At 36.8% G+C, this 14,263-nt stretch overlaps 1 protein-coding gene across 1 annotated transcript; it reads left to right on the plus strand.

Moving 5' to 3' along the window:
- Positions 1-1,570: 1,570 nt before the first annotated feature.
- gnmt (glycine N-methyltransferase) lies at positions 1,571-9,906 on the plus strand. Its single transcript, XM_079369111.1, has 6 exons — positions 1,571-1,945; positions 3,722-3,849; positions 4,063-4,176; positions 4,325-4,467; positions 5,521-5,642; positions 8,219-9,906. The coding sequence occupies exons 1-6, from the start codon at positions 1,737-1,739 to the stop codon at positions 8,388-8,390; spliced, it is 888 nt and encodes a 295-aa protein (XP_079225237.1). The 5' UTR covers positions 1,571-1,736; the 3' UTR covers positions 8,391-9,906.
- Positions 9,907-14,263: the final 4,357 nt, after the last annotated feature.

Here is a 14,263-nt window from a genome sequence, read left to right on the forward strand (position 1 = left end):
TTTGCAGCTGAGGAGGACATCTAATGTCTCACAAGGAATGATCTCTTCTTACACTCCAGTCTTTAGATCTAGATCATGAAAAAAGAAAAATGTGAAAAGATTGTATCACAAGTATATAAGGGTTTGCTAACATTATTTTCTGTGGGCAACTCTTAAAGTAAAGGGGAAGTGGGAATTGGAAATGATCATTGTGATTGAAGATCATACCTGGGAACAAGTATGTGAAAATGGACACAAATTGACCAGTAGTCCAACATGGAAAGAATTCGTCTGGAAAGTCAACCTTTGATTCTTTAAAACCCCATCAATTATCTCCTTTGTTTGTTGGAGGAAATGTGGACAAATAGGTGATCACACACATTTTTGGGGATTGTCCTAAATTGGTAGGATTTTGGGATGGGATTAGAGTAGACATTTGTAAAACTTTGGCGTTACTTATTCCCACCTTGTGGTACTTGTGTATGGTACACTGTAGCCCTTTTCAGACTAATTGGATGCATGCTGTCTTGTACAAGTTCAGCACACTGTTCTCAGTGATTTAAGCTTTTCTGTAGTTTTGTAATTTGACATATGAGACTATTCAAATTGAAAGAAAGGGCTGATGAAAACAGTGAAGGATATTTTAAAAAGGCAAAATGCACCTTAATACCATGCCAACCTATTTAACATAAGTAAAGGTACACAAACTCTCTCGTGACTATATGTGTTTGTGTTTAGCTCCGACAGAGCATATCATACGAGTACTGAAGGCCTGTTGATAAGGCCAGTGAGTGCACCTAACCTTGAAAGCACTGGTTCTGACTGACATAAACTTACATCAGCTGGTTGTGATCCTTTGTTAACTGATAGCCAATCACAACAGGAGGAGTTCACTTTTTGGGAGGAAACAAAAACAGGCACATATAGGAAAGACCTACAAAAAAATAGACTAACATAAATCACTGAGCACTTTGTTATGGCTGACAAGTGATCTTGTTTATGCATTTAACTGATAATTACGGAGTTAAACACTCACTTTTTTACATTTAACACTTTCCCCCCCTTTCCCCTCAAGATTGAACTCGTATACCTACTATATTTGTAAATAGATTTAAATTAGGCTATGGGTACAATTATTATTCTAAAAGGTTGTATCAGAAGCGCAGCCTTCCTCTGCCACAAAAAAAGACCATTTTCGAGAGTCCTGATGGGCTATTTATTATGACAACAGAATATTGATCTGCTCAAAGATTCCTTTTACTTATTTTGGAATCTGTAGTCTTCTTAACTACTTTAAAAGATCCTCCACGTTCCTTACTTTCGTACGGGCGGCTGCTGCTTTTACGCTAATTATAGTTTGAAATAAGGACTTTCGTCTGTTCGGGCATTTATTCAAAAAATATTCTTGCTACAAGCAATGATCCACGGAGCTTAGTATATGGTTAAAACAAATGTCCTTAAACGTCAGCGACGTCTGGCAACGTAAACACGGAAGCAACAGCCTACCTATAGCCCATCCTCTCAGAAAGAAGGCGTCAGTGAATACAAGAGCGCCATTGGGTTAAAGTTTGCCCCCCCTTTTCTTTGCTCGGATAAATATGAACCAAATATGAACCAAATCTGCACTATCGTGTGGAGAGAATTGCTGTAGCTGGTGTTGAACAAATTAAACTCAGAAAAGCCTTTTTGCTAATTTCCTTGATTTTTTCCCCCTGTTTAAGCTAGGACGAAAAGCTTTGTAGACTGAAAGCAGCAGCATGTCTGTCGACGGTGTGTTTAGGACCCGCTCTCTTGGTGTGGCCGCCGAGGGTCTTCCAGATCAGTATGCCGACGGCAAAGCAGCAAAAGTCTGGGAGCTGTACATCGGAGACACGCAGAGTAGGACACAGGAATACAAAAGCTGGGTGGTATCTTTGCTAAAAGAACATGGGGTGCAGAAAGTGCTGGACGTAGCATGCGGAACTGGGTAATGTCAATCGGTGTGGCAGAATGTGGCACATGTTAGACTGCAGGCATGGCACACCATCTAACATACTCGACAAAAATAAATGTATTTAGTAGCGTACCCATTTGACAGCCGGAAATACAACACTCCATCGAAACGCACTGTCTAATTAATATTTTAAAATGTAAGATTACGCATTTATAGTTTAGTTAAAGAAGCACGGTATATAGCCTTTAATATGTTTGAAAGTTGTAATGTTAAAACATGTGCAAAGTGGTCCATAATGCAAAATTGTAAATTGCAACTTGTGCAGTGCCCTATATACACATAAGAAAATACATAAGCTAATGATTGACTAATGCAGTGCCATGTTAGGCCTAATAATGAACATAATCTCGAAACGTTTATGGTTGTCATTTATGTTTATTGAAAATATCCTGGACACTATAAAACAAAAGCATTATAAAACAAAATAAAAGATGCATAGAAGTAAATCATGATTTGTCCCATAGAGCTTCTGAAATTACCCTATGTTGGCTACTGACCAGATTTTTTAATATTCATCATGTGCTATGATAAAACATAAATGATTAATTGTATTGTGTATATAATAATAACAATTTGAATAGGAATATCAATCTGCTGACTGGAAAAAAACCTGGATTAAGCTGGAGTGTAGACCTAGTGAATAGAAATGCAGAGTTGCACTATGTCCTACCTCCAGCAGCAATAGCTGAGTACTGAGACCATTTTACACGTTATTTTGCTTACTTGGTCTGGTTTTGATCAGGTGCATCCAATCTAGGTCTGTCATAGCAAGTTGTTAAATGGTTGTAACAGATGTGAAGAGGTCTATCCAATGGTTTGCGGTTGCATGTGTTTGGGTGTACACTGTTAGTTTTAACTGGTTCCCTGCACCCAGTTAATCTCTGCTGATAGTGTATGTAGTGTTTGTTCAGGGACAGCAACAGCAGCGAAAGCACTTGCTACACTCAGACAAATAGACACCCCTTTTTTTAAAACTTTAAATATCAAATCATCATAATCTTGCATATAAGATTAAGATTCTGTTTGGCTGATACTGTGCTAATCTTCATCATAACATTCCCCCATGAACAGTGCAATAGTTGTTTGTTTTAAAAGTAATTTTTTTTTTACTGGCTGTTGGGTAGTGTTGATCTGCTATGGAGGTTGTAAGGCACCCTGACCCCATTCCATAGTATGTCTCAGTAACCAGCTCAATGCAGTTACAAATAGTCTCACTATTTTTGGCTTTCTAAATGTGCAAGCTTTTCAGTGTTTCTTTTATCAGATTTAGTGAGAACTTAAGCAAGAGTAGGTGCTCTGAACCATTCAGGTTTGTTCCACTTTGGTTTTGTTCATGCTTACTTGCAAGTAAACCAAAGCTAAAAAAAATCTTAAATTAAATGAGATATTTTATATACTCTCCATTACAAGTCTTTAATTGATGTTCGCAAACCTACTTCTCTGTTTTTTTTTTTAATAATTTGCTGCTGTTGATTATTTTACAGTAACCAAGTTTTTATTGAATTTCTTTTTGAGACAATATTATTACTTGCTTCAAAACATGCTACCCCATCTAGATTGGACCCTGATGCAGTCTTTTCAAACACGTTTATCAGAACATCTTCAGTAATATTCTTTCAAGATAAATTCAATAAATGCACCATTGCAACTTTTAAGAAAGATGTGTGTCTTGTAGTAAGACATGTTATCATAAGAGGCTTTTTAAAAGTTAACTTTAAAGCTAATAATATATATTTTTTTCTTTTGTAGGGTTGACTCCATTATGCTGGTGGAGGAGGGTTTTAATATGGTGAGTGTGGATGCCAGTGATAAAATGCTGAAGTATGCACTTAAGTCAAGATGGGAGAGACGAAAAGAGCCAGCTTTTGACCAGTGGGGTAAGGACTTCTCATGCGGCTGAGACTTATTTTGGACTTCACTGAATTTCCTCTTGCAGTCTTAATAAAGTTTGTCTTATTGCTCTTTTGAGTTGATGTTACATCTAAAGAAAAATAACTCTAATCCTTAAAAATCAAATCAACTTGTGTTTTGTTCATCAGGAATCAATCACTGTGATTTATTTTATGTCGTCTACTCTGGTTTCCTCTCAGTTATTGAAGAGGCCAACTGGTTGACTTTATCAGAGGATATTCAAAAACCAGAGGATGGCTTTGATGCTGTTATCTGCCTGGGCAACTCATTTGCCCACTTACCAGACTTTAAAGGTAACTGAGAGATGATGGGGGGGGGGGGAAAGTTTCAAACCCTATCCAGCCAAAATCACGATATCTTTAATGTGGTGCTTCCTATATTTTTTACTTCAAGCTGTGCAGTTGACTGTTTCTTATTGTAATTATCTTGTATTGCTCTCAGGGGACCAGAGTGACCAGAAATTGGCCCTACAAAACATTGCTAGTATGGTCAGACCGGGTGGGATCCTGATCATTGACCACCGCAACTATGACTACATCCTGGAGACTGGTCGAGCACCACAAGGCAAAAATATCTACTACAAGGTATCTGAATAGAGAAATAGATAGTTTGTTAGTGATGGTGCAAATTGACGTGTAGATTAATTTGTTTTGCAAACAGTCCAACCCTTTCTACCTGTATCCAAATGTATGTTTCTAATTGAGTACAAATGTGAATGCAGATAGTACAGCAGCACTAGCTTTGAAGATCCATTTGTGTCTACACAGAATGTGTTCAGTCACAGTATTTTCTGTAGTTTTTTTTTGCTTTGGCAATGTGCATCACATAGGTACACATATTGTAGATCAATAAAATATGTAATTTAAGCCTTGAAAAATGCACGTGTTCTTAGGAGATAGATAACTGTCAAGATAGTGTTTGACGACTGGTGATTAAAACTGCCTTTTTAATTTTAGTTAGTTTGAGTTCCAAAATGTTGTACAACTGTTAGCTACCTGCTTATTATTAAGAAAAAAACTCAATGGATGCTGCAATAGGGCCTATCAATGTCATATTTTTACGAAGTTTAAAGAATTTCTGTGGATGTCTCAAACATTTTCCTCATGGAAACAGAAGGAATATTAGTTTGTTAAAAAAAAAAAAAAAAAAAAACCCTGTTTAAACATGGTTTGAAAAAGTGTAACAGAAAAAGATGAATTGAAAGATGGATTTGTTTAAAGTTCAACAATTCAATTCAAAAACTTTAAAAAAACAAAACTTTTTATTTAGTTTTGTTTGTATAAAGACAGTTGGAACAAAGAACATAAACAACACAAAGCGACACAAAAGGGGCCTACAAACTCTCAGTCAGTTAGCAGTGGCCATTTCCTCAATTTTTGTGCAAAGTAACCTGCTTTGATTCTCAGTTAAAAAGTAATTTTCTCCATTGCATAGATCTCCTCCATAATGACCATCCAGTGACCTCCTTTTGGAGCGTCACTTTTTAACCAATTCCGAATGTCTTCCTGTCTGATTTATTATTAGGTGTCAGTTCACTTTTCTGCCTTTACTAATGGAGGAGGAGATGCTTTGAGAAGTATTTTTTCTGTCTTGTACTATCCAATATGTGTAATAATGTAACTGCATGTGTGTTTCAGAGTGATCTTACTCAGGACATCTCCACCTCTGTGCTGTGGGTCAATAATAAGCCCCATATGATCACTCTGGATTACACCATCCAGGTTCCAAAGGCCACACTTCACAATCTTCCTGAAGTCAGGTAGGTCAACAGCATCATAGGATAACACTTTACATCATTGCTTTTTATGATATAAGAGACTGCTCAACATGACACAGCAGAAATCCCCTAAACATTAATCAATCAATAAATCAATCTTTATCTGTACAGTGTCAATTCATAACGAGTGTTATCTCAAGACACTTTAAAAAAAGCAGGTACCTTACTCTTTGTCTGTTAACATTAAAAAAGACCAGGTAAAAGACATTACTTATTGCTTTATTACAAGAGCCCAGTTTAATCTGTCATAGCGTGGCAAGAAAAAAACCTTTTTAACGGTAAGAAATCTTCAACAGAGATTTGTTCCATGATGGAACAGCCGTCTGCGAAGTCTTTGCATGGGCTTGAAAATGGGATGGGGGAGCTGCATAAGATGCAGAAATAAGGATAGGATTGGAAAAAAAGGGAGGAGGGGGGATTGGTTGTTTAGGCATGCCATCCTCACCAACAGTCCCGAGGAACCTAAGAGAGCTCAGGAGCTCCCAGAAAAAGATGTGGTTAATAACTGACATTTAAAGATAGTGACATGCAGTAATATAATATGAGAGCAGAGAAAGAAAGAGGGAGATAGATAAGAATTCAAGGTTCCAGTTCCCCCGGTAGTCTAGGCCTATAGCAGCACAACTATGAGCTGGTCTATACCCTAACTATGTTTTAAGTCTATTCTTGAAAGTACATAGTGTGTCTGCCTCCCGAACGCCGACTGGTAGACTATTCCAGAGAAGCAGCGCTTGATAACTGAAGGCTTAATCTCCCGTATTACATTTCTTTTTTACATTTATTCATTGTGCATTGTGGGAGCGCAATGCTCTCGACGGGTAGTAAGGCACAATTAACCCTTTAAGATAGGATGGTGCCTGACCATTTAGAGCTTTGTAAGTGAGAAGAAGGATTTTAAACTATTCTAGATTTAATAGGGAGCCAGTGAAGAGGCGCCCATACAGTAGTAATATGGTCCCTTTCCCTTGTTCTAGTCAGTACATGAGCTGCCGCGTTTTGGAATAGCTGAAGAGATTTACCAGAGCACCCTGATAAAAAAGAATTAAAGTAATTCAACCTGGAGCTGACAAATTAAATTGAACTAGTTTTTCTGCCAAGTTTTGTGATAGGATCTGCCTGATCTTTGAAATATTACAAAGGTTAAAATGCGTTGTCCTTGACATTTGTTTAATGATAGAGTTAAATGATAAGTATTAATTATTAATAAAGTTGGGATTTGATAGCTTGTTTGAATTATGAATTTTAACCTTTTAATTTATCTTACAACAAACCATAACACAGGTTATTTTATGGTATTTAACCTATAGAGCAGGTCTCGATGTATTCTTTGTATATTACTTATAAAGATCCAACATGAAACCACCAATAAGAAAGCAATCAGCCTTAGAGACCCAGTATACTAGCATTATAATGGTGTAAAGCAATCATCAATTCAGCCTGAACAATTTTTTGTTGATTTTTTCATCTTTTGAAAACATTTTTTTATTATAATCTAGCAAATTGATTACTTACTGTAAACAAAATGCAACCCATTCTATCTGGTAGATGCATCAATATACATACATGTAAAATAAAGAAATGTAAAATCCTTTTAACCCTTAGAGTCCTGAGCCTAGTTTTGCTGTTTTTATATACTTTGATTTTGTCTTCATGCATTACATTACAAAATGTTTACCATACCCATGTTTGCTATCATATTTTTCAGCACATTTCCTATATGATTTGACTTTTTTTTTTTACTTTGACATACTGTATTAACACATTTTGCCAAAAAACATAAAAGACAATCTGAAAAATTATATTAATTTTTGCAATAAACGACACAAACATGCTTAATGAAGCATTTGAAATCTTGAAAATGTAAATACAGTTTGCAAAAGTGAACATACAAAAGTAAAATTGAGAAAATAAATTACCAATATACAATTATTTACAAATAAGAGCAGGTGTGACAAAAGGGGTCCCCCCCACACCCTTTTTAGTAATGACACTCTGAAATAGTTTATGTACAAAATTTGACAGCGCCACAACAAAGTTTTGACTTCCCAGAGTTCCATATAGTACACATGTAAAATATTTTAAAAAAATCACTAACCTCCTTTCTCCGTGTCTGCTCGCCAAACTCCCACAAATTTTTCAAGCGGTTGACTTCAGATCATACGCGTCGATGCTGTAAAGGACGCCAGCATGTTCTGGCATTTTTTTTTCTTTAATCGTTTTCTGATGTAACGAAAAATGATGAAGACAGAGTCACACACAGGCACACGCACATGCAAACGCCTGTGCCATCCCATATCCAAACGAATAAGGATACGCGGGTATTTTTTTATTTTAAATGATCATATCTCCTGTTTTACTTATTTTGGAAATTTCCCAACTCTGAAAACTAAGGTTGAAACTAAACACAATTATAACTTTCTTGTGACAAATATTTTTAGTAGGAAAAACACAAAACTCAACAATCTCGAAAGATTTCAGGTTTCAGAAACTCCACAAAACTGCCTTTGTAGTGTTTTTGAGGAATTTTAATGTGTGCATCCTTTGTTTGTCATCCACAGTAAATTCCGTCTGTCCTATTACCCTCATTGCCTGGAAAGCTTCAAAAATTTGCTGAAAGAGGCCTTCCACAGCAAAATGGAGCACAGTGTCTTCGGGGATTTTAAGACATATGTCCCTGACCAGACCCAGGCCCCGTGCTACTTCATCCATGTCTGTAAGAAGACAGTTTGAACCCAATATCCACCAACTTTCTGATTGAAAGTCACACACAGCTAGACCAATAAAAGTTCTCAGGGTCTATGTCTCATCATGCTCCTACAGTTCATCAATCTTTGTAAAATGGTTTTGAAATTTGTTTTAGAATGTGCCCCACATGTTGCTAAAAAAGCAATAACCTTTTTCAGTATGCCAGAAAAGATGATTTTGATAAAATTGCTCTTTTTTTATGACTTAACCTTAGTGATGAGAATTATTAAAGCCCTTTAAAACATCCTTATACTTGTGACAACAGTGACTGTGCCTGTTGATTATCAATTCCTTTTTTATAGAGTGGTTAAATTGGTAACATTTGCTTAATTGTCCATAATGTTTTAAATTTCTGTGTGCTTAAATTAAACCATTTTGGTGCCATATAATGGCGTATTTAAGTGATGTGGCAAACAGACAGTCAGAAGAGAGATGTAATACAACAGAAAACCTAGTTTAAAAATATAAACCAAATGTATTGGACCATGATTTCTCATACTTTAACTTTTATCTTCTAAATTTGCCGCTTAGTACGTTTCCTCCTCTCTATTTTCTCCCTGCTTGACATCTGCATATATTTCACAATGAAAAGATTTCCAAATTGATATTGTGCATTAGGGATATTACCCATGATGGCATACTTAAAATGATTGCCAGTATATATTCTTAGACAATCGTATTCTTAAGTTTACCACGCAAGTCTTAAAAACATAAATGAATCATCTATGTTATAAGAGTATGGTAGTTTCTTCAGATAATACTTTCCAAGAAAAGGCTAGCTAGCTAGAATAGCATAACAGGTTAGTTCAAACCTGAACTGTGAATCCACCTTGGAGCTGTTAACCTCACAAAGTATTTAAGTTTTTGAGCTAAATATCCTCTGACCTCTCTTAAGATGAAAAATATTCAAGAAAACATCTGTTGGGCTTCCTCTTTAGGTGTCATCCCATATTTGAGTATCATTTGCTTTCCTTTATTGGTTGCATTTTGGTAGTTTCTTTGTCTTTCATTTGTCTCATTTCTTGGTTATTGTTGTGTGTGCTGCAATGAAAATGGACACAATACTTCATTTGAGCCAAAAGCTGCCTTTACCATTTGTAATGGCTACCACCAAGGGACCTAGAACAGGCAGATTCTCCTGAAATGTGCCAAATCCTCCCTCACAATCTACCTGAGAGAGTAACCAAAGATTTCTAAAGAATTTGAGAGTTGTAAACAAAATGTTCAAATGATGAAAGGAACAGTTAACTATACTGCATTATCCAGATCTATTGTGCTCAGATACCAAATTAGAACAACCTTAACATTAATTTGTCTAGCTTTCAAATGTGTCGGTAGACGATAGAATGTTGTGAGAATGGCTGAATGTGGAGAGTGCTTTTAAACTTTAAAACAAAATTTATGACAGATTTGTAATGTTGCAAATGCTATAAATTGAGAGAATGTTGATTCTTTTGCATGAAACAGTCTATAAGAATACATGTAATTTCATCCTTTTTAAGTGGTCTGTTTTTGTTGTAAATTTGTGCATGCAGTTGAGTTTGTTCTTCTTCCTTGCATTTCTTCTTTTTCTTTGGTTTTAATATTTCTATGCAGAAGTACTTGTTTGACATGTAAATCTAAGCCATGTTAGTCAGTAGTGAACTTAGCAATTTGGAAGCTCCAGGCAAACAGTCATTTGGGGGCCCTTCTACCGGTCTAATGTACCCTATATCACATAATGAGAAGCTCCATACAAGGAATGAACAGAAGCCAATATCCTTTCTTTCTTCCATCATACTCGGTCAGTGTAATCCATATTGGATTTAAAACGTCTTTTTCTATAGATATTACAAACTCATCTATTGTCCTTTTGCAGTGGTTCCAAAAGTGGGGGTTCAGGACCCCCTGGGGGGGGGGGGGGTCATGAGATTCCTTCCAAAAACTTCTAGATTTTGAAAATATTTTAATATACTGGTATGTGATTTAACAGTCTTAGATATTGAAAGTTTTGAAGGTGCTGATGATCTGCCAAAGCAGAAAGATCATAGAACCGGGCTAATGTGTTTATTCTATCCTGCTGCAGTTAATCTTCCCAGACAGATGGGTCTCCGCCTCATTTTTTGCTCTGCAGTAGAGCGGGATCGGACTGTAACTCCACTTATAACTTTAATTCTACTTATACTATAGATGCTATGTCTGTTTCCCGGCCCAGACCCCTTGTTAAAAGCAATCCAAACTTCAATAAAAAAGGTGTTAATCATAAAAAATGTATCCATATTAAAACTACGAATACAATTTTGCAATTAAATGTGGCCTATTAAACATTAGATCCTTGGCATCTAAATCTCTTTTAGTAAACAAAATCATATAAAATTTAAGGAAGCTATTTAAGCTGCTTTTGATTCAGTACCATGTTCTAACTCAGTTGAAAACTCTTTTAATAACTTTAGTCCCTCTCAGCTGGATCAGTTTGTAGATAGTGTTGTGGATTCAATGGCTCCCTAAAACGGAAGGTTATCAAATGGAAGAGACTAGCTCCAAGGTACAACTCAGAAACCTGTACTCTAAAACTAATGTTGCGTAAATTTAAAGAAATTTGGCGCTCTACCAATACGGGAGAATCTTGTTTAATCTGGCTAGCTAGATAGATAGATAGATATACCTTAAATAGATAGAAATTCAAGGTAGTCATAATAAATGTACAATGAAGTATTTGAAAATCCTGCAATTTGGCCAGGTCTTTACATCGTAGGTGCATTTCCACTGTGACTGTGACAGAATTTTAAAAAACATTTATTGTTGACAAAGTGCCGCTGTGTAGCTGACACTGATCTGCCACTTTTTACTGCTCGTTTAATATTTGACTCCATTTTTAAATCCAGCAGACACAGGGCATAGACGATCTGGGTGCAATATAAATCTGTAGGAAAATATAAAATAAAGGGAATATCAGACATACTGAAAAGAGCAAAACGTGAAGTCAACAGCGCCTTTCTGAAAAGATGAAAGAGCTCGACGCAGCCACATAAAAATGACAGCGTGTGTGCGTGCACGCATATGTGAGAGGGAGACATAAGTGAATGAGGTAGATACAGCAAACAGAGGCAAACACAGAGACTAAATAGACAAGGGGTAATCAGACGTGAGACTAACAAGACAGGTGAGGAACATCAGGGTAATCACTAAGGCGGGAAACACAAGGAACAAAGAACACAAGACCAGAACACTGAGGACAAGTACAAAGTAAAACCCAACACTGACACCACCACCAAAACCAGATCTACAACATAAAACAGGAAACACTAAAGACTAGACTTAAAACACAAGACAGGAAATAAACTAACAGGCAACATAGAAGAACACAAGGATACAGGGAAACATACTAAGGACTAAAGTAAAACACACTAGGAACATACATACACAGAACACGAGAAATAATGAAAACTAAAACAGGATCAAAAACAGAACAAAACCATGACAACGCAGCCTTAAGAGTATCCGACTTTGACACTGTCGTCAGAGAGTCCAGCTTCAACCCCACTACATTGCTGGCCTTGCGGATCAGTTTATTTAGCTTGTTGAAGTCTGCTACCCTCAGTCTGTTGCCCCAGCATGCATCAGCAAACAGGATGGCACTGGCCACCACAGACTCATAGAACAGCCTCAGCATCGTCCTGCAGATGTTAAAGGACCTCAGCTTCCTCAGGAAGTAGAGGCGGCTCAAGCCCTTCTTGTAGACGACTGTGGTCGTCTTGGACTAGTCCAGTTTATTGTCATTGTATATTCCCAGGTACTTGTAATCCTTCACAATGTCCACACTGACCCCCTGGATGGAAACAGGGGTCACCGGTTCCTTCCTTCTCCTTAGATGCACCACCAGTACCTTTGTCTTTGTCACATTGAGCTGGAGATGGTTCTGCTCACACCCCACACCATGCAACAAAGTCACCCACCACAGCCCTGTACATTTAGCCACTTGTTAGCAACCACAGTTTTAAGGATGCGTAAAAACTTCAAAATCAAGTTGGGGCATGACTTAACGTAGTTTTTCGTGTCTAACAAAAACTGCAAAATGTTTTAAGCTGTTATTAACCACAAGCTCTAGCTTGTGGTTAATAATCGAGCTTGGTTAATAATCGAGCTTAGACCCCATGGCTCTTGAATGCTAACTCACTTTCGGATTTTAGGACTCGTTCCTGTGGTGCCCTTTTTACAGTTTCCTCAAATAATTCCAATCGAGATTTCTTCCAGAAGGAATCTTATGTTGGGGATAAATTAGTGTTAAATGATGATTAACACACCTCATAAGAAAAGGGGCACCACCTGACTTTCCAGGAACAACTATATTAATCGTGAAAAATTAATTAGTTATTAATTATTGATTAAATCAACCTCATATCTGAATCATAATTTTTGGATCAATCTTATACCTGAAAATCACACGGACAAACTTCTGAATTTTACGTGCAGAATTTAATGAAAGAAAGGTGAACAATAACATAATAACGACATGGATAAAATGTTTTATGAAAATGAAATTACAGTAACTGATATATTTGATGGATGTAAACACAAGAAATGATAAATGGTATTTCAACTAATTGAGTATGGTATCGTCGTATTGATTTAGTTAAGAACAAAAAGTGTAGACTACGGATGATGGGGAGTGAGTTTGAATATGAGGAGTTTGAAGAAAGACATGACATGACACATTTTACGCGTAGCTAACACCAGCTGTTGGAATGCTCTTACTGTTGGTGTAGAATCAAAACAAATCCGCCTTGTGGTACCGAGAAATTCTGACGAAGCTCTTGGTTTTTGTCCACCAGAGAATTCTGCGGTCCGGAGCTGCCTTGACAACTCAGGTCGGAGTCGATTCTGGGACGCGGTTGAGTCGGGTTGTTAGTCTCCACACGGGCCTCCTCAGAGGTCAAATCAAAACTCCTCCAAAAATGTTGATGGTGATGAACGATCATTAACTTTCTACTAACTGGAAGGCCAATTCAGTTAGTTTAAGTAACAAGATCGTTTCAGAGTCAATGGTTAAAAATAGTAATTCCAAGAATGTCCAAAATTGGAAAAAACGAATGAATTAAAAATGTGCATGCACAAGCCTTAACAAAAGGTCTTCCAGGGCCTTCCGTTAGATGTGCAGCCAAAAATACTGAATCAAAATGAGAAGCACAAAAACGTGAGTTCATAAAAGGTAAAAGTTATGTAAAAATTAAAGTTGGAAATGAACGCGCTGAAAGTTGTCCCATCTTGAATAATGGAGGAACAAGAGTTCAAGAGATAAGGGGGATAACAAGAGCACAAGATGAGTACATGAGACAAGAGAGCGAGCGCAACTTCATCCACGGCTTTTTATGTTGGTTAGACCGCTTCCGCCCTCTTTGGTGACTTAGACATTGGGACAGAACTTTTTTTTACCGAGTTTTATTTGTTAAATAAAGTTTTATTTGTTAAATAAAACTATTACTTTGAGACGTATTGCACTACACCATACTCAAGTACTACTACTACTACTACTACTACTACTACTATACTTTAAACAAACTCTTATACTGAATTAAAGATGGCATTGTAATGGTATGATATAAAACCAACATGAACAATTAACTTATCCCAGCTTTTATGTGGGTATGCAGGTTTTAAAATTCACGTCAAGGAACAACACTCATAACAGCAAGCACATAGATGGTTTCAGAAAACGGAAAAAGATAATATCTGCATATATAATTTCTAATGATTATCAATGCACTTAATTATCCTAAGAGGAAAAGAGCATTCAAAGTACCTAAGGTACCTTCTAGGTTTCAACCTCTGGAGTGCAGTAGTGCTCCATGTAACTTGTAACAGAGAGCGCATGGTCATTT

Source organism: Symphodus melops (assembly GCF_947650265.1).
Source record: "Symphodus melops genome assembly, chromosome: 19".
In the NCBI taxonomy this organism is placed as follows: domain Eukaryota; kingdom Metazoa; phylum Chordata; class Actinopteri; order Labriformes; family Labridae; genus Symphodus; species Symphodus melops.